The sequence below is a fragment of the Hyperolius riggenbachi genome, chromosome 9, assembly GCF_040937935.1.
Source record: "Hyperolius riggenbachi isolate aHypRig1 chromosome 9, aHypRig1.pri, whole genome shotgun sequence".
NCBI classification, from domain to species: Eukaryota; Metazoa; Chordata; class Amphibia; order Anura; family Hyperoliidae; genus Hyperolius; species Hyperolius riggenbachi.
Window position 1 is genome coordinate 21,452,328 of NC_090654.1, and position 21,227 is coordinate 21,473,554.

Consider the following 21,227-nt stretch of genomic DNA (forward strand, 5'->3'; position numbering starts at 1 on the left):
TTGCCAAACACACTGGTCTCACTGCTGTAAGCCCTCCCACCCTCCTTCCTTCAAACAAGGTCCTTATACCATTTGACTCAGTTGTCTGCCTACACTAATTAGTTATGGGACAGCTGCTACAGAGATTTTAATTAGCCTCTTGTGGGTCTGCTCCCACCTCCCCTTCTCCCTATTCCCTGCTCCCTCCTACCGGAGGGAGGAGGGTCTCATCTGCCAGGGAATTATCCTATTTCAAAAACCAGTATACATCATACCATGGCTGGGAATCGAACCCAGATCTCACTGTGTGATGGGCAAGCCCACTAACCACGGTACCACTACAGTAGTAACTGAAGCTGGCCTAAAATGTACCATTTATGCTCAATGCAATAGAAACATTAGGTTGCTTAAAGGGAACCTTAACTGAGAGTGATATGGATGTTTCCTGTAAACAATACCAGTTGCCTGGCAGTCCAGCTGATCTTTGTGACTGCAATAGTGGCTGAATCACACCCTGAAACAAGCATGCAGCTAATCCAGTCTGACTTCAGTCAGAGCACCTGATCTGCATGCTTGTTCAGGGGCTGTGGCTAAAAGTATTAGAGACACAGGATCAGCAGGCGATTCAGGCAACTGGTATTATTTTAAAAGGAAAAATCCATATCCTTCTCCGTTTAGGTTCCCTTTAAGGATTTGTAGCATAAAAGCCAACTCACATTGGCTGGGATTTGAACCTGGGTCTCACTGTGTGGTGGGCAAGCACACTAACCACTGTACCACAACAGTAGTAACTGAAGCTGGCCTAAAATTTACCATTTATGCTCAATGCAAGAGAAAAAGTACACAAGACAAATAACATTTATATCACACTTTTCTCCTGACGGACTCAAAGCACCAGAGCTGCAGCCACTAGGGCATGCTCTATAGGCAGTAGACAGACAGAGCTGAGATTCGAAATTTTAGGCTAGCTTCAGTTACTACTGTACTGGTACAGTGGTTAGTGTGCTTGCCCACCACACAGTGAAACCCAGGTTCAAATCCCAGCCAATGTGAGTCGGCTCTTATGCTACAAATCCTTAAAGGGAACCTAAACGGAGAAGGATATGGATTTTTCCTTTTAAAATAATACCAGTTGCCTGAATCACCTGCTGATCCTGTGTCTCTAATACTTTTAGCCACAGCCCCTGAACAAGCATGCAGATCAGGTGCTCTGACTGAAGTCAGACTGGATTAGCTGCATGCTTGTTTCAGGGTGTGATTCAGCCACTATTGCAGTCACAAAGATCAGCTGGACTGCCAGGCAACTGGTATTGTTTACAGGAAACATCCATATCACTCTCAGTTAAGGTTCCCTTTAAGCAACCTAATGTTTCTATTGCATTGAGCATAAATGGTAAATTTTAGGTCAGCTTCAGTTACTACTGTAGTGGTACAGTGGTTAGTGTGCTTGCCCACCACACAGTGAGACCCAGGTTCAAATCCCAGCCAATGTGAGTTGGCTTTTATGCTACAAATCCTTAAAGGGAACCTAAACAGAGAAGGATATGGATTTTTCCTTTTAAAATAATACCAGTTGCCTGAATCGCCTGCTGATCCTGTGTCTCTAATACTTTTAGCCACAGCCCCTGAACAAGCATGCAGATGACTTCCGGTTCCGGCGCCCGCATGGAAGCAGAAGGGGAGAAGAGCTCCGGCTGATCCAGCACTAAAAGATCCCCTAACCACCCAGCAGCTTAGCCCGCAAACCCCCCAGGCACAGCAGCATAGCGAGGAGGCACATCGCGCACCGCATGGAGAGATATCTCACGCGCTCCAGCACTGCACAACAGCCAGACCAGCGTGAGGCAGACACGGAGACGCCCAAGATGGCGGGGGCAAAATCCGCACAGAAGGCCAAACGCGCACAGAACAGAGAAGAGGAACACAGAGACCTATCGGACACTGACTCCGGGGACACAGAACGTAGCAGCCAATCTCACAAAAGGTATGCCATGCGTATAGACTACAAAGAACTAGCAGCGGAGGTGGGGAGAGCCCTAGCGCCAGATATACAAGCCACAATAGAAAAGACCATTGCTAACTCACTCAAGTCCCTAAAAAGAGACATCACCATACAATCTAAACGTATCACGGAAGCAGAGCAGAGGCTGGGGGCATGTGAGGATGATTTGAACAAAGCAAACGTGACTATTGAGCAGCTCCAGCATGAAAATTCTACTGCGTATGCACGCATCGAAGACCTAGAAAACAGGTCACGCAGGAACAACCTGAGACTGGTGGGAATATCTGAAGAGATCCCCCCAGAACAGCTCCAGAAAATATGCGCAGAGGAGATACCAGCTTTACTAGGCCTGCAAACGCAACTGAAGGTAGAAAGAGCGCATAGAGTGGGCCCACTGAAGCCTAAAAACAAAAGGCCCTCACCCCGCATGGTAATGGCGCGTTACTTAGACTATTCAGACAAAGTGTCAGTAATGACAGCATATAGAGCACGAGGCAGCGACCTCGTTATACAAGGCAGCACTGTGAGACTGTTCAATGACTTCTCAGCAGAGGTGTCACAAAAACGCAAGGCATTTTCCCCCGTCTGCACCTCGCTAATGGCCAAAAGTCTGAAATTTGCTTTAATTTACCCAGCCATCTTGAAAGTAACAGATAACGAAGGCAAACAGCATACTTTTGAAACACCAGAAGCAGCACGCTCTTTCTTGCAGCGTTATGATCGCAAACAGCAAGAAATGCCAACGAGTCCAGCGCACTCAACTTCTGGCACCTGAATTGCAGGAGTTACTAACACTCGGATAAGGTGTAATCACACACCATAACGGACTAATCAGTCCAAACTTGTTGTTCAGATGAGGAAGATGGGTAACCTTAAAGTTCTTGTTGTTATATGTTTCATAAGGTGAATACCACTTGCCTCCTCGCAAGAACAATCCACAGTCACTATAGAGGGGTTTGTTAATTGTTTTATATAAGAAAGGGGATCCTAGGTGTTATAAAGATCTGTGGAGAAGCACTGGAGGTGGTAAAATGTGCGGGAAAAAAGTGAAGTCAATGATGTTACTAGTTTATGGGGACGAGCAGGGGGGGATACAACAAAGGGGGAAGGGGAAGCGGGGACATAGGGGTTACTGTGCTCAATGCCAAATGTTTAAAGATGTCATACCAGACAGGAGAAGCCGTACCAACAATGCCCAAATAAATGTTTGGATAACATAGTATGAAAATAATCTCTTGGAATATTAAAGGTCTACAGACCCCTGAGAAAAGATCCAAAATTATTCGGCACTTAGGTAAATTCAAACCGGATGTTTGTCTTCTGCAGGAGACCCATCTGCGAGCAGAACAATTTAAATTTATGAAAAAATACTGGGTAGGAGCCGTCCATGGGTCCCCAGCGGTTGGCAAAAAGGCAGGTGTATTAATCTTAATTAGTAATAGGCTGACATATAAACTACTATCTGAAAGCCATGATACAGAGGGAAGGTGGGCAATGGTTCGGCTTCAACTGTCGGGAGAAACCATGGTAATATATAATGTGTATGGGCCAAATGACAAACATGAGGACTTCATTGCTAACCTACAAAATAAACTTTTAACAGATAAATGCCCTAATCTAATAGTGGGAGGCGACATGAATACGGTGCCTAATATGTGGGAGGACAGAAGTCATCCAAAAAACAGTCTGCGACATAGAGATAAATTTTTGCAACCTTTTATGGAAGCATGCAATTTGATTGACTCATGGAGGTATAGATACCCCCAAGAACATGAATATTCATATTACTCACCCAAGCATAAGAGTTTTTCCAGAATAGACATGATACTGATTGATAGCTCCTTATTGACCCGTTTAAATAGAGTAAATATCGAAGATATGCTTATATCTGATCATTCGCCAGTCCTACTAGAAATGGAAGATACATACCCACGTGGCACAGATATTCTATGGCGCTTCCCAAGTAAATATTATCAGAATGAAGACTAAACTTAAAATGTGGTGGGCAGACTATGCAATAGACAATAAACAACACGAAAACTCCCCAATCCTACATTGGGAAGCAGCAAAAGCGGTGTTGAGAGGGAAAATCATCTCATATGCAGCCGCCCAAAAAAGAAGAGCACATGAACAGTACACAGCAGAAGTGAGCAAAATAAGGGAAGCCTATAAGGCATTTAAACAAACACCAACCTCAGAAAATAGGGACAACTGGCAACAAACAAAATTTAAAGGAGATTTATGGTTCAAATTGCAGGTAGAAGCACAAAAACCATACACAAACTTGACATTCCATAAATACGGTGAAAAAGCAGGAAAGCTACTTGCAAACATAGCTCGACAGAAACAGGCGCAACAGATACCCACCCAACTGAAAGACATAACAGGGACAGTGCACTCACACCCTAAAACAGTTAACAACCTTTTCAAAAAATACTTTGCAAACCTATATTCATCCACAAGGGAAGGCCCCATCGGACTAGAAAAAATACTGCCAACCCTCCCAATTAGTAAACTTACAGAGGATCAAATTAAATTTTTAAATGAAGAGGTGAAGGTGCAGGAGGTCAGGGAGACCATCAAAGAATTAAAAAATCAAAAGGCCCCAGGCCCTGATGGGCTAACAAGCGAATTCTATAAAATACTACAAGTAGAAATAGCAGAACCCCTAACCAAGCTCTTTAACAAAATGATAACAGACCAGACCTACCTTAATACAGGAAAGATGTCATACATTAAGCTCCTACCCAAAGCGGGTAAAGACCTACAAGACCCGGGCGCATACCGCCCTATATCTCTTATAGATCAAGATGCAAAGATCCTTTCCAAAATTTTAGCCAGCAGGCTATCTATGATTATGCCGTCTGTTATCCACAGAAATCAAGTCGGTTTTATTAAAGGAAGAATGGGTGTGACTAACATCCGGAAAGTAATAACAATATTAGAACATATCAGAGCATACCCGATATCCTATAAATCTGCTGCAGTGCTTTCGCTAGACGCGGAAAAAGCATTTGACAATGTGGAGTGGGACTGGATGATAGGAGTTATGAAAACAATGGGGTTTCAGGGCCCATTCTTGAATGCCATCCAAACAATATACTCAAACCCGCAAGCAAAAATTTCGACCCCTGGATTCATCTCTGAATCTTTCCCCATAATGAAAGGAGTGCGCCAGGGATGCCCCTTATCACCATTGTTATTTAATTTAGCGTTAGAGCCGCTAGCAGCAACACTCAGACGACACATCCAGGGAATCAAAATAGGGGAGATCGAAACACAACAGGCCCTATTTGCAGATGATATCTTGGTATTCCTTCAAGACCCCATAAATCAAATGCCTAGAGTATTCCAGATTCTCAATGAATTCTCACAGCTGTCAGGGCTAAAAATAAATAAAGAAAAGAGTGAGTTGATGTTTCTGTCAAAACAAGCAAACAAACTAGAACACTCAAATTTGGGAATAAAAATAGTAGCTTCACAAATAAAATATCTAGGTATTAATATCCCCAAAGACCCCACTAGATTATATGCCCTAAACTACACCCCTCTCTTCTGTAAAATAAGAGAACAACTAACAAAATGGCATACCCTCCCTATTGGTATTGCAGGTCGCGCTGCATTAATTAAAATGACCACAATGGGACGACTGCTGTACCCAATGCAGACACTCCCACTCCTCATTAGACATAAAGACATAAAACAACTTGAAGCAGCATTTTCAAAATTTATATGGAAAGGGAGAAAACCCAGAATCTCCTTAAAAAAACTACAGTCCCCCAAAGATCTTGGTGGATTTAACCTACCGAACATACGTAATTACAATCTAGCCTCCCTAATGAGACACGTCCACGACTGGCTAAAAAACATGGATAAATACTCAAACTATGCACTAGAAAGTGAAGTAGCAAAGCCCTGGGCCCTCCCTGGCCTCCTGCACTCCAAATTTAAAAACCTCCCAATACGGCTCCGTCAAAATGCAATCATAAGAGACACAGTGATAACATGGAAAAATGTCCGCAAATTATTACATCTTCCAATGTACATCTCCAAATATATGCCAATATGGGGCAACCCACTTTTCCCAGATAGCATCACTCAACAATACCTCTCTGACTGGGAAGACAGGGGTATATCTAAACTGGGGAACCTTTTTGACCTAAAAACTGGGAAGTGGTTAACATTTCAGGAACTAATCACAAAATACGCTATACCAAGAAATAGTTTCCTCCAGTATTTACAGATACAATCATTGGTGAGATCCCATGTTAAAAACTTACTATCTGTGGCTTTGCCAGACGCATTCGATAGCCTGATAGCCCCGGGAAGACCGGCGCAATCGTTGTCCGAGATAAACACAGGCCTTTCTAGGCTTAAGGAAGACAACATAGCAAACATAGTATTCCAAACTTGGAAGAAAGATATACTGGAGGAAAATATTGGGCAAAACATCATACAGGGGCTTTGTGAGTATAGATCTGTGATAAAAAACGAGCAACATAGAACATCACATTTACTACTTTTACATACAGCGAAATACGCATTTAATATTAAGTATAAAAATCCCCCAAGCTACTATACCCCGCAGTGCCCCAAATGTAAACATCCGCAAGCTGATTTATTCCACTGTATTTGGGGATGTCATACTATAGATCATTTTTGGGATGTGGTTATTAAGTATGCAAATGCTTTATGTCACAAACAAGTGGAAAAAGAAGTGAAACTATGTCTATTCCATTACTACGACAAACAATATGAGGACTCAGCAAAAAAAACATCTGCTTTATTCCATATTATATTGGCCTCAGCCAAGCGCGCTATATTTCAAACCTGGATCTCATCAAATATCCCAACCCTGTCGCTACTTAAACAAGAATTGGCAGCCCTATTTCTAATGGAAAAACTATACACATTGCAATCCCTGGAAAAAAGGACCAAACCCTTCTTCAAAATTTGGAGAAAGTACATTTTGGATACCTTTACCCAGGAAGAAATCAATACATTGATGGGAAATTTTACCTACACTACTTGGTACTGCCTGGAGGATATAGGGGAGAGCCTGGGGCCCCTTAAATATAAGCCACAGCCCACCTAAGATAAAGACACCTTTGGGGACGACTTGGGCAAATGCGAGAAGAAGAGACGCTGTATGACCTTGATTTATAAAAAAGAGATCTGTTTAGACAACATACTGTAAAATAATCGGTTATAACGGGCTTCGTTTCTATATTAACTATAGGCATTGAGCACGGGGTGGGGGGGGGGAGAAAAGGGGGGGGGGAGGAGGGGAGGGAAAGAAGGGAGAGAAGGAAAAGTTACTGACATAAAAATTTGATGTAAAAGTATGCACTTTGTTATTGTACTGCCTTCCCTACCCTCAAAATATCAATAAAAATATATTTAAAAAAAAACAAGCATGCAGATCAGGTGCTCTGACTGAAGTCAGACTGGATTAGCTGCATGCTTGTTTCAGGGTGTGATTCAGCCACTATTGCAGTCACAAAGATCAGCCGGACTGCCAGGCAACTGGTATTGTTTACAGGAAACATCCATATCACTCTTAGTTAAGGTTCCGTTTAAGCAACCTAATGTTTCTATTGCATTGAGCATAAATGGTACATTTTAGGCCAGCTTCAGTTACTACTGTAGTGGTACCGTGGTTAGTGTGCTTGCCCACCACACAGTGAGATCTGGGTTCGATTCCCAGCCATGGTATGATGTATACTGGTTTTTGAAATAGGATAATTCCCTGGCAGAAGAGACCCTCCTCCCTCCGGTAGGAGGGAATAGGTAGAAGGGTAGAAGGGGAGGTGGGAGGAGGCCAATTAAAATCTCCCTAGCAGAGTGTGTAGCAGCTGTCCCATAACTAATTAGTGTAGGCAGACAACTGAGTCAAATGGTATAAGGACATTGCTTGGAGGAGGGAAAGTGGGCGGGTCCTCCAGCAGTGATGTGTATTTCACTCAATCAGGTGTGCCTCCAGGTATTAGAGCTCTTGAAACATGTTTTCTATCATTTTTCCAGCCGGTAGAATTTTTTAAAATTTTCAAAGTTCGCCTCCCTATTGAAGTCTATTGCGGTTCGCAAACTTTTTCACGAACCGAACCTTTCGCGGAGGTTCGCGAACAGGGTTCGCGACCCTAAAATCGGAGGTTCGCGACATCTCTACTCATGATTCTAGGCCACCCAAACAACATTCATGAATGCAAGCGAATGATTATGAGAGCAGGACAGTCAGAGGGTCAGCATTGCATTTTTAGAAAGATATCAGTTGCGACAATATGTCCAAATGTCTTTTATGACATTTCTCACACAACTTGTCTCCTTTTTTTTTTAATACCGTAATAAAAATTGTAGTTGATGAAAGTTCCTATATTAGCTAGTAGATGGCAGTACATCACATTTTAATAATTGGCACCACCAGTAATGCATTTAGGAAATACAGTAGATGTTTTTTGTTTATACACACATCGGTACTTATCCGTTAGCCGGGCGCATCCGGCAGGTGGCGCTAATTACTATTCCCCCTCCAGGCCGACATGGATAGCAGGGAAAGATGTAACTCTGGGGGAGTTTTGTCGCCACCTAGAGGATGCGCCCGGCTAACGGATAAGTACCCACACATCTATTACAGCATTGTACGTGGGCAATGCAAGGACAAATCATATAAACAGCTCCATGTGCCCATGGTCAAAACATTTCTTCCAAACACAAATCTATGATTTTTGTATTTATTTATTTATTTTTTGATGTGATGTTCTGAAATTTCCAACGTCCTTCGCTAAAGGTTTGTACAATTCTCGATGCTTACATTCTGTGTGTGTCCACGAATTGGCCAAACGGTAAATTCTCCTAAATGATAATGTATAAATACCCCAAAATGTGCCCATTATTATTACTCTAAAGCTACGGCCTCTTCCGTGGCGCTGTACAGAGTAAGAAACAAACATGGGGAACATAATAATACAGACAATGGCATACACATATAGATGTTATATACAGACATATATAGACAGGCAACTGGTATTATGCAAAAGGAAATAAATATGGTAGCCTCCATGTCACTCTCACCTTGGGTTCACTTTAAAGAGGAACTCCAGTGAAAATAATGTAATAAAAAAGTACGTGCTTCATTTTTACAATTATGTATAAATGATTTAGTCAGTGTTTGCCCATTGTAAAATATTTTGAATCCCTGATTTATATTCTGACATTTATTACATGATGACATTTTTACTGCTGGCAAGTGATGTCAGTAGCTGCTGCTTGCTGTTTTGGCAGTTGGAAACAGCTGTAAACAGCTATTTCCCACAATGCAGCAAGGTTCACAGACAGGAAACTGCCAAGAGTACGTACTCAGAATTTCTTTGTGGGAGGGGTTTCACCACAATATCAGTCATACAGAGCCCCCTGATGGTCTGTTTGTGAAAAGGAATAGATTTCTCATGTAAAAGGGGGTATCAGCTACTGATTGGGATAAAGTTCAATTCTTGGTCAGAGTTTCTCTTTAAAGTTGTCACGGTCAGTTACCTGGGCGAGTGCGGCGGCTGGCACAAACGGATGTCCGTGGGCGTCCGAAGGCTCGTCATCGGGCTGCTACTGTTGGGGGTCCGGTGGTGGGTGTCCGCGGGCGTCGTACGTGCACGCTTAAACTGCCGCGCCAGAAGGTGTAGTGGTGGGCGTGTCGTGCGTGCGCACGCGGACGGACGTCCGCGTGTACATCAGTTCCGCTTGTTGGTACGCATGCGCGTGCGCATGCGTACATTATGACGCATGACGTCATTACGCATGGCGTCAATTACGCGCCAAACGGCCTATTTAAGCTCGCTGAGGGATTAGCTCAGTGCTGTAGTATTGCAGCTAGTTTCTCCCGTGACCTGACGTTTGTCTGCCTGTTCCTGCTTTGTTGATGCTGACCCTGGCCCGTCTGATTACCCGCTCCGGCTTTGACCTCTGCTACGTCCGACTTCCTACCTTGTTGCCGACCTCTGCTTGCCTGACTACCCGCTCTGTTGCCGACCTCTGCCTGTCCGAGTACCCGCTCAGTTACCGACTCCGGCCTGTCCAAGAACCTGCTCTGTTGCCGACTTTCTGCTACCCAAGTATACCAAGTGATCAACCAGTGAGTCGTCCATCATACTGCCTGGTTAACGGGTCATTGCAGTACCAGACCCGTTCCGCGGGAGTCTCCAGTTCCTACCAGATCACGCTGTTGGATCTGCGAGCACTCCTGCCCCTTGTTCACCGGAGATTCCTGTTTCCAGTCCAGGGACTCTGGTTAATAAGCCGCAAGAGTTGCTGCCCTCAGCAAAACGGTATCCACACAACCAGGTGCGTCACAAAATACTACAGCCCTGACATGGATACCGCTGAGGCAGCAAATGTTTTGGCTACACTATGCAAACAAGTGACCGCCCTAACGGAGGCCATTAAGGAACTTCAGGCCAGTCATATTCAGATGGAAGGACGGATCAGTACTATGGCCGCAGCCGGAGCACCAGTTCCAGCAATTAACCCTCCACCAGCTTCCCCTCCAGTTCCAGCACCTGTAACAGTAATTCCTCCTCCAGAGCCGAGAGTACCTACTCCTGAACGTTTTTCCGGAGACCGGACCAAGTTTCGTGCCTTCCAACATGCTTGTCAACTGTACTTTGGTTTACAACCTCGTACCTTCTTCAATGAGGAAACCAAGGTAGGATTCATTATCTCCTTGCTACAGGGAGAACCACAGGCCTGGGCACACAACATGATGGATCAAAAACACGCTTCATTGGCATCATCAGAGACCCTGTTTACTGCTATGGCTCTACTCTATGACGATCCACAACGCGGGGCTACTGCTGAAACTGCACTAGGCTATTTACGGCAAGGTCGCCGGTCTGTGGAGGAATATACTTCAGAATTTCGTCGTTGGGCTGCAGATACGGATTGGAATGACTCAGCCCTCAAGTTTCAATATAAGAAGGGTCTTTCAGATTATGTGAAAGATGAACTGGCCCGAACGGACATTCCAGCTACATTGGAGTTATTGATCTCCTCAGCAATCCAGATCGATCGACGTTTCCGGGAACGCCAGTTGGAAAGATCCAGTAACAACAGTGCACGCTCCAATTGGGTTCCATCTTCCCCTGCTCCAACCCCTGTGACAGTCAGTGACCAGCCTGAACCTATGCAAATAGGTGTAATCCGATCCGCTCTTTCGGCGGAGGAAAAAACGAGACGAAGACAAGGAAACCTGTGTTTCTATTGTGGAGCAACCGGTCACTTTTTGAGGTCCTGCCCGGTCCGTCCCTCTGGTAAGGAGCAAACTCCAGTGTTTAACGCAGTACCCATTTCTAATGTTACACCCCCAGCAACTAATCATTTTTCTGTTCCTGTTTTCTTTCAGTGGCCCGGAAGAATCCTTGAGGTTTCAGCTATTATAGACTCAGGAGCTTGCAGTTGCTTCATGGACATCTCTTTCGCTACTGCTCATCAAATCCCCATTCAGCCTCGGAAGAACCCACTTATGATTCATCTCGCAGATGGTAGTGCTATTAGTTCAGGACCTGTTATCTGGGAAACAGTACCTCTGTCCACTTCCATTCAAGGAATACATCAAGAACAATTAAAACTGGATCTTTTAACTTCACCATTATACCCCGTCATTCTGGGGTTACCCTGGCTTCAAGCACATAATCCAGCTATTAATTGGTCCTCCGGGACTATATCCTTTCCCTCTACGTACTGTGATCAAAGCTGTATCATTGAGCAACCAGCGGCGGAGGGTTCTTTCCTTTGTACATCTACATTACAGGAAGCTATACCGGAACAATATCATGCCTTTTTAGATGTTTTTGACAAGAGGAAAGCAGATCAACTCCCGCCCCATCGTCCTTACGACTGCCCAATTGATCTGTTTCCTGGTGCAGCAATTCCGTTCAGCCGGATGTTTCCCTTATCAGAACCAGAACAGGAAGTATTGAGGGAATACATTGAAGAAAATTTGAGGAAGGGGTTCATTCGCCCATCTAAATCTTCAGCCGGTGCCGGTATATTTTTTGTACAAAAGAAGGATAAGACTCTAAGACCTTGTATTGACTACAGAGAATTAAATAAAATAACTATCAAGAATAGGTACCCTTTGCCTCTTATGCCGGAATTGTTCCAGAAGTTACGAGAAGCCAAGATATTCACCAAATTGGACCTTAGAGGAGCATATAATCTGGTAAGAATCAGGGAGGGCGACGAATGGAAGACCGCTTTTAGATCTCGTTATGGACACTACGAATATCTGGTAATGCCCTTCGGCCTGTGCAATGCACCTGCAACTTTTCAACATTTTATTAATGATGTATTGAGAGAATTCATTGATCATTTCTTAATAGTCTATTTGGATGATATTTTTATATTTTCATCATCCTTGGAAGAACACAGGAGACAAGTTAGTCAAGTGTTGGAACGTTTGAGACTTCATAAACTCTATGTAAAAGCTGAAAAATGCGAATTTGAACAGCATACCATTCAGTTTCTAGGACTTATTATTTCAGCTGATGGTTTCATCATGGATCCACAAAAGGTTCAATCGATTATGGAATGGCCAGCTCCTACCAACAAGAAAGCAGTGCAACGTTTTGTAGGGTTTGCAAATTTCTACAGGAAATTTATTCGAAATTTTTCTGCCATTATCCTGCCCATTACGAAGTTAACGCGCCAGCATGTTCAGTTTCATTGGACTACGGAAGCCCAGTCTGCCTTTGAGAAGCTTAAGAAGTTATTTACCTCTGCACCGATTCTCAAACATCCAGATCCAGCAATGCCATTTATTTTAGAAGTGGACGCTTCTGAATCAGCAGTGGGTGCTGTCTTATCCCAAAGGTCAGGATTAAAGGCGGTTCTGCACCCTATAGCGTTCTATTCCAGAAAACTGTCCGAGGCGGAGAGGAATTATGATGTTGGGGACAGGGAGTTGCTGGCAATTAAATACGCTCTGGAGGAGTGGAGATATTTACTGGAAGGGGCTTCTCAGGACATATTGATCTACACGGATCACAGGAATTTGGAATATTTGAAGACTGCTAAAAGACTTAATCCTAGACAGGCGAGATGGGCACTTTTTTTTTCAAGATTTTCTTTCCACATCACGTATCGCCCGGGTTCTAAAAACACCAAACCCGATGCTTTATCTCGCATGTTCCCAGAAGAAAGTGCACCACTGATCACAGACACCATTCTTTCTCAACAAAATTTTTTTCTTCTTATGCAACCGACTCTGATGGAACAGCTTCGTCAAGATTCTTCGGATCCCCCAGATGAAATCAAACCCCAACTAACATGTAAAGATGGTCTATGGTTGTTTAAGGACAGGATCTTTGTGCCAGAGAATCATCAGTTACAGGTCTTTAGGCTGTGTCATGATCATCAGCTGGCCGGACATTTTGGAGTGGCAAAGACTTATGAATTAATACAACGATTCTTTTGGTGGCCTACTTTACGGAAGGACTGTAAGAAATATGTGAAGTCCTGTCGAGTTTGTAACCGAAGTAAGGGTTCCAATCTGAAACCTTGGGGGCTGCTAGACCCTCTACCTGTCCCTCCTAGACCCTGGCATTCGATTTCAATAGACTTTATTGTGGAGTTACCTAGATCGGAAAGTTTCAATACAATTCTTGTAGTGGTGGACAGACTGACGAAGATGGCGCATTTCATTGCTATGTTAAATCTGCCTTCAGCTAAAGCCACTGCTATTGCGTTCATTAAAGAAGTAGTGCGGTTACATGGCATCCCTAACGACATTGTATCAGACAGAGGAACGCAATTTACTTCTCGATTTTGGAGAGCATTATGTCAATTATTGAACATACAATTACACTTCTCATCTGCTTATCATCCTCAATCTAATGGTCAGACAGAACGCACTAATCAGACATTGGAACAGTACCTCAGATGTTTTATTACAGGTTCACAAGATAACTGGTCACAATTACTTCCATCTGCAGAATTTGCCTATAATAACTCGGTTCATGCTTCTACTAATCAAACACCATTTTTTGCAAATTATGGATATCATCCTTCATTTCTTCCTAATTTGGTTAAAGAGACATCTGTTCCTGCTGCGGAAGAGTTACTTAAATTTTTGTTCCAAAACAATCAACTTCTTCAAGAATCTATGTCCCAGTCCCAGGAGACTTTTAAGAACAAGGCTGACCGTCACAGGAGGGGAGATCTAGATTTAACAATTGGAGATAAAGTGTTCTTGTCAACCAAGAACTTGAGACTTTCTTGTCCTTCAAAGAAATTGGGACCCAAGTTTATCGGACCATTTGAAATTAAACGAAGAGTTGGACAAGTAGCATATGAATTGAAATTACCTGCTAATCTGAAGATTCACCCTGTGTTTCATGTTGCTTTATTGAAACCAGTACTACCAGACCTCTTTCCCGAGCAGAACTCAGCACCACCACCACCGGATATTGTAAATGGCGAAGAGGAGTTTGAGGTAGAGGCCATCCTTGATTCCAGATGGAGAGGTAGGCACGTGCAGTATCTGATCAAGTGGAAGAATTATGGGCCTGAAGATAACACTTGGGAACCAGCCTCCTTCGTCCACGCACCTGTATTGGTTAAGAAGTTTCATGGGAAATTCCCCGATAAACCAGCCCCAAGGGGCATCCGGAGGCTGCCCCTAAGGGGGGGGCATTGTCACGGTCAGTTACCTGGGCGAGTGCGGCGGCTGGCACAAACGGATGTCCGTGGGCGTCCGAAGGCTCGTCATCGGGCTGCTACTGTTGGGGGTCCGGTGGTGGGTGTCCGCGGGCGCCGTACGTGCACGCTTAAACTGCCGCGCCGGAAGGTGTAGTGGTGGGCGTGTCGTGCGTGCGCACGCGGACGGACGTCCGCGTGTACATCAGTTCCGCTTGTTGGTACGCATGCGCGTGCGCATGCGTACATTATGACGCATGACGTCATTACGCATGGCGTCAATTACGCGCCAAACGGCCTATTTAAGCTCGCTGAGGGATTAGCTCAGTGCTGTAGTATTGCAGCTAGTTTCTCCCGTGACCTGACGTTTGTCTGCCTGTTCCTGCTTTGTTGATGCTGACCCTGGCCCGTCTGATTACCCGCTCCGGCTTTGACCTCTGCTACGTCCGACTTCCTACCTTGTTGCCGACCTCTGCTTGCCTGACTACCCGCTCTGTTGCCGACCTCTGCCTGTCCGAGTACCCGCTCAGTTACCGACTCCGGCCTGTCCAAGAACCTGCTCTGTTGCCGACTTTCTGCTACCCAAGTATACCAAGTGATCAACCAGTGAGTCGTCCATCATACTGCCTGGTTAACGGGTCATTGCAGTACCAGACCCGTTCCGCGGGAGTCTCCAGTTCCTACCAGATCACGCTGTTGGATCTGCGAGCACTCCTGCCCCTTGTTCACCGGAGATTCCTGTTTCCAGTCCAGGGACTCTGGTTAATAAGCCGCAAGAGTTGCTGCCCTCAGCAAAACGGTATCCACACAACCAGGTGCGTCACAAAAGTGAACTGAGCACAAACACCTCTGCACAGAGGCCCTAGGTGGAGTCATAGACACTTGTTGCTGTATGCTCCATCCCCTGTTGCCTGATGAAGCGGGGCCACACCTGCGAAACGCATTGCTTTGACCCTTTGGAGTGTATATATACATACAATTGTTTTTTGATATAACATCAACCTGTTTATGTGTCTGCTTGGAGGGGGTAAGTCCACCACTGCCGCCCAAAGCCCAACCCCCAACCACCCCCCCCCCCCCCCCCCGCTTGTTTTTGTTTTTTTTAAGTTTTAGCTACTTTGAGCTTGTTCGTGCCTTTGTTAATTTCCACATTGTACAATCCACCCATGGTGGGAGGGTGCTAACCCCTTGTTTACAGATCTACAGAGAGTGACTTCTTAAAGGGCAACTGAAGTGAGAAGAATATGGAGACATTACTGCAGCCAAATAGGGGGGGGCTTTTGCAGACATGTGCAAGGGGGGGGGTTCTGGGTGTCTGAGCACCCCCCCCCCTCTTTAAGTACTCAGTACTCACATGACAACCAATACTACCTAGTCAAAAGCTAGGAGGAAGGGGCGTGCGTGGGGGGGGGGGCGCATTGTGAGGCCCCTTTTGTAATTTTGAGCACCCCCTCTGCACGGCCCTGGGCTTTTGTAATTGCAGCAAACTACCACAGAATTAGCCACATCCGCGGTGTGCGGGGGAAAAAGCAGAAAGTTGTCCAAACTTTTTAACGTGAAGAAAAAGAAGAAACGGTAACTGGGACAAACGAAAAAAAAAAAAAAACCCTGAAGCACGAGCAGCTCATAGTCTTTTAGTACTTGTGCGGTGGTGCACGTTTCATGCTATGCGGCAAAGCGCACAAAATTGTAACATATGTGCATCCTGCCTAATGGTGTTTCTTAGTGGCCAGAACTAGTAAATGTCATGAATACAAAAGAAAAGAAAATAGGCCAAGAGCACTTGAAAGCCACTAATTAAATTGACAGTTAAAACACTAAAGCTACCGATACACTAACTCGAATTTATTCCCGCCGATATACAGCAGGTTCGATCACTGTGATCGAATCAGCTGTGAAATCAATAACACAAATGCTGACCGATTCAGTCGACCGGTCCCGCTGCGATCTAGCGAAGCGCTGTATAGAGCACAGCCCTGTCACTTAAAGAGAGTCTGAAGCGAGAATAAATCTCGCTTCAGACCTCATAGATAGCAGGGGCATGTGTGCCCCTGCTAAAACGCCGCTATCCCGCGGCTTAACGGGGGTCCCTGATCCCCCAAATCCCCTCCGTAAAGCAGGAGAGCGCTTCTGCATTGGGGCAGGGCTAACCGCCTCAGCCCTGCCCCACGCGCGTCTGTCAGCACGTATCTCCGCCTCTCCCCCGCCCCTCTCAGTCTTCCTTCACTGAGAGGGGCGGGGGAGAGGTGGCGATGCGCCGCTGATAGACGCGACTGGAGCCAGGGCTGCAGCCGTTAGCCCTGCCTCCAGGAGCGACCAAATATACGACCAACGCTTGCCGGGTGGGTTTGGGGGTGAATAGACCCCCGTTTAGCCGCGGGATAGCGGCGGTTTAGCAAGGGCACACGTGCCCCTGCTAACTATGAGCTCTGAAGCGAGATTTATTCTCGCTTCAGAGTCTCTTTAAAGAGACACTGAAGCGAAAAAAAAAAATATGATATTGTGATTTGTATGTGTAGTACAGCTAAGAAATAAAACATTAAGATCAGATACATCAGTCTAATTGTTTCCAGTACAGGAAGAGTTAAGAAACTCCAGTTGTTATCTCTATGCAAAAAAACCATTAAGCTCTACGACTTTCAAAGTCGTGGAGAGGGCTGTTTTCTGACTTTTATTATCTCAACTGTTCCTGAACTACTTACTTTTTCTCTGCCAGAGGAGAGGTCATTAGTTCACAGACTGCTCTGAAAGAATCATTTTGAATGCTGAGTGTTGTGTAATCTGCACATATCATAGAATGATGCAATGTTAGAAAAAAACACTATATACCTGAAAATAAAAATATGAGAATATTTTCTTTGCTGCTAATCTTCTAGTATTTATTCATAGTACACAACCAATTCATTATATCATTTTTTTTTTCACTTCGGTGTCTCTTTAACTGTCCCTCCAAACAGCTCACAATCTAATCCCTATCATTGGCTGATGCTTATGTAGTGTAGTGTTTGTATCCTAGTCTAGGGCTAATTTAGGCAGGGGGTGAGAGGAAATAAAAGAAATAGGGTTTTTAAAAAAAATAATAATAATAATCACAGCAGCAATCAGAGACCACCATAAGAAAGCTCTCTTAGGGCCCATTCACACTTGAACGTTTTGTCAGTGTTTTCGGCAAAACGCTCAAACGCTAAAGCTTTTTTGGGGTTAATTGCCGCAAATCGCCCAAAATCGCAAAACGCAATCGTGTAGCCTGCACAATTTTCAGGAGATTTCCCGGCGATCGCGTTTCAGGGCTATAGAAGCGCTAAACGCGATGTGAATAGCGATTTTTTTCACGTTAATCTTACTCTAGCCCCTTGCAGCTGACACATCCCACGTCACAGCTCCACTCCGAACCGCCGGACCAGGGTCTCTGCCGGTGCAGAGGCCGACCTCAAGGTAAGTATCAAAACCTAAAGTGATTTTTTTTTGGGGTAAACGGGTTCCTACATATTAACATGGTTTATAATTTCTATTTTTTTTTTACTTACTCTGCCTTCTTACTCTTGTGATACGACCTCCTCCAGGGACTGCGCCAGGACTTTCGTTTGGCCAGCGTTGTATCTGGTAAGAAGGCGGCCAGCGAGCCCTCCAGGTGGTCGGGCTTGCCGCAAAGCGCGTGCTCCGTAGAACAATAGTAGGAGCACTCCCCATAGAAGCAAATATTGTTGGCTGGGAGGAAGAGTAATAGAAATTATTATAGGCATTCAGCAATCAGTCATCACCCAACATGACACATAAAAGAATATAAAGGCCTATCGCTTTGCGAAAGAAAATCAAAGACTTGCCGACCGTTGAATCATCCCATTCCGTTGTATTCAAAACACAGAAATATGCCTAAATGTTATATCGCTAATAGGCTTTCAAAGCCAATATGCAGCTTCTCCTTATTAGTCCAACAACAATACCAAGAGTACGTCGACTAAAATAACGCGAAGAGAGCAAGGACGCAGCAGTGACCGCTGATTGTCAACGAGGCGTCTATTCTTTGAAGTTGCATTTTTTATTTGTACGGCAAAAAAATAATCAGAACATTGGAAATGGGTGAACGCCATTGTGCGAATCGTACAGAGACTCATCTGGCATCAAAGAACATCTCCCAACGCCCAAGCCACAAAAGACGGCATTATGTAACAATTTCAAACAACAAAAACGCCGGGAAGTCTTGTCCGTGGCCCCCTCTACCTGGAAATATTCCCAACCTACATTTCAATAGCGGAGGCTGAGACCCGAATGTGTAAAGTATCCATGGAAACTATCGTTCAGAACAATATTTGATACGGCAAGGCGAAGAGATAGAAGATGTATAAAGGGTATTTGTTGAGACACAAAGCATAGCTCTGTACTGTACACAAAGCGGCTGGCATGTTTGTGTGGGAAACCGCAACAAAATACTTAGAAAAAGAGGAAAAAGGAAAGAAGTTGATACGAGTTACTGTACTTTATTTTTTCAACCAGTGCAGTCAGAGATAATTATCGAAGCTTACAGAGAGTGAGAAAAAAAATCCTACAGCGAAGGGTGCATACAATGGTTCAATACAATACGAATGATTCATTGGCAATCCAAGATGGTCCTGGAAGCAGTTATAAACTCTACATACTGTATGATGAAAAGTTTCTAAGAAAGTTGTATTGCTAATATAACAAGGCTGAAGAAGTGCCCAGGATGGATAAATCTTCATTAAAGGGTAACTTCAGCCTAAACAAACATACTGTCATCGAGTTACATTAGTTATGTTAATTAGAATAGATGGGTAATATAATCTCTTACCCACACTGTTTTAAAACAACAGGCAAATGTTTGTGATTCATGGGGCTGCCATCGTTGTCATGGGGGCAGACATCTTTTTGGTTGAAAGGAGGTGACAAGGAGCAGGAGACACAGTTCAACTATCCTGTGTCCTGATTACCCCTCCCAGCTGCACACGCTAGGCTTCAAATGTCAAATTCAAAATGTAAAAAAAAAAAAAAAAAAAAATTGTACCAAAACAGCAGAACGAGAACAACAAAATCAGAAATCCCATCATGCTTTGCACAGCATCAGGGGAAAAAAGCCCGGGCAGTTTTCTTCTGTGCAGCTAAAAATGAGACGTGTATAAGAGAAACAAAGTTCTGATGCTGTGAAACTGTTAAAGAAACACAAAGCCTTTTCAGTGATGCTGAGTCGATTTTTAGTCCGGAGGTTCACTTTAAGGGCTTGTTCACACCTAGGGTGTTTTGCGGTGTTTTTGAGCGCCGGCCATGTTTAAAAACGCCCTGAAATCGCTAGTGCAATAAACCCTTATGGGATAGTTCATATCAGCGCGTTGCATCTGATTTCCGTTCAGCAAAGCGCTGCCTGTACCATTTTCTGCACGATTTTGCTACAATGGAAGGTATAGGAAATGCGCAAAACGCTCACCAATCGCTTTATCCGGCGATTATCCGCCAATTACGTCCGCGCGTTTATGAATAAATACATTGTATTTATTAATTTCCGGGTGAAAGAGTTCACTTCCTGACTGACGTCAGGAAGTGAAAAAACAGAATCGCTCTGCATAAGCTCTTACAAAGTGCCTTGTACAAAATCGTAGCACGCAGTGGCGCACCGGAAGGGGGATCAAAAAAACGAGCAAAAAAAGCTCAAAGCCCGGCCCTCAGTGATTTTGATTTTAGATGTAAACAAAGTCTAAAAGCAAGATAAAATAGAAAAAAAGGAAAATTGGCTTACCTCTCCAATGACACTAACGAGATAGATTAAAGTTGATTTTATTTGCCCATCAAAGGCGTTTTCGAAGGTACAAGACCAATTCCTCAGGTCAATAACAGTGCTGCTGCTGTGTAGCCATAAGACTCGGAGGCGCTACACAGCAGTGGCACTTTAATAAGCCTGAGGAAATGGGCTTGTACCCACGAAATGCATTGCCTGTGCAAGTAGAATCAACTTTAATCTATCTCATTAGTGTCATTGGAGAGGTAAGCCAGCTCTTCTTTTTTTCTCCTTTATATTGCGTTTAATGAAGTTTTATCTATCCTGGGCTCCTCTTTACCCATATTTAGTCAATTTTACCTGCTCCTGAGGGGCCATTGGACTGCAGTGGCTCAGCCATCTGCAGTACCAGTTATCTTTTCAAAAAGTGTGACCAATCCTCACCCAGCTACACCTGGAGTGCCCGAGTGGAGAGGGGTAATAGTTCTCTATCTGCTTCATGTGGTTGATTACCACTTGCTGCAAGTGCAACCCACCTTTGAGAGTAAAATTCTTTTTGGTTCATTTCTTCTAGACTGGTGACATACAGGTGAAACCCGAAAAATTATAATATCGCGCAAAAGTCCATTTATTCCAGCAATTCAACTTAAAGAGACACTGAAGCGAAAAAAAAATTATGATATAGTGAATTGGTTGTGTAATACGGATAATTACTAGAATTTTAGTAGCAAAGAAAATATTCTAATATTTTTTATTTTCAGTTATATAGTGTTTTTTATAACATTGCATTATTCTCTAATATTTGCAGTTTAGACACTACTCAGCATTCTAAATGGGTCC

General features: G+C 44.1%; 1 protein-coding gene across 1 annotated transcript in view; it reads right to left on the reverse strand.

The window, feature by feature from the left end:
- LOC137531497 (extracellular serine/threonine protein kinase FAM20C-like) overlaps nucleotides 1-21,227 on the reverse strand; it is an 81,149-nt gene that overhangs the window by 15,217 nt on the left and 44,705 nt on the right. The window contains exon 6 of the mRNA XM_068251414.1: nucleotides 18,190-18,370. Within this exon, the coding sequence (XP_068107515.1) occupies nucleotides 18,190-18,370 (181 nt within the window). The remainder of the gene's footprint in view (nucleotides 1-18,189; nucleotides 18,371-21,227) is intronic.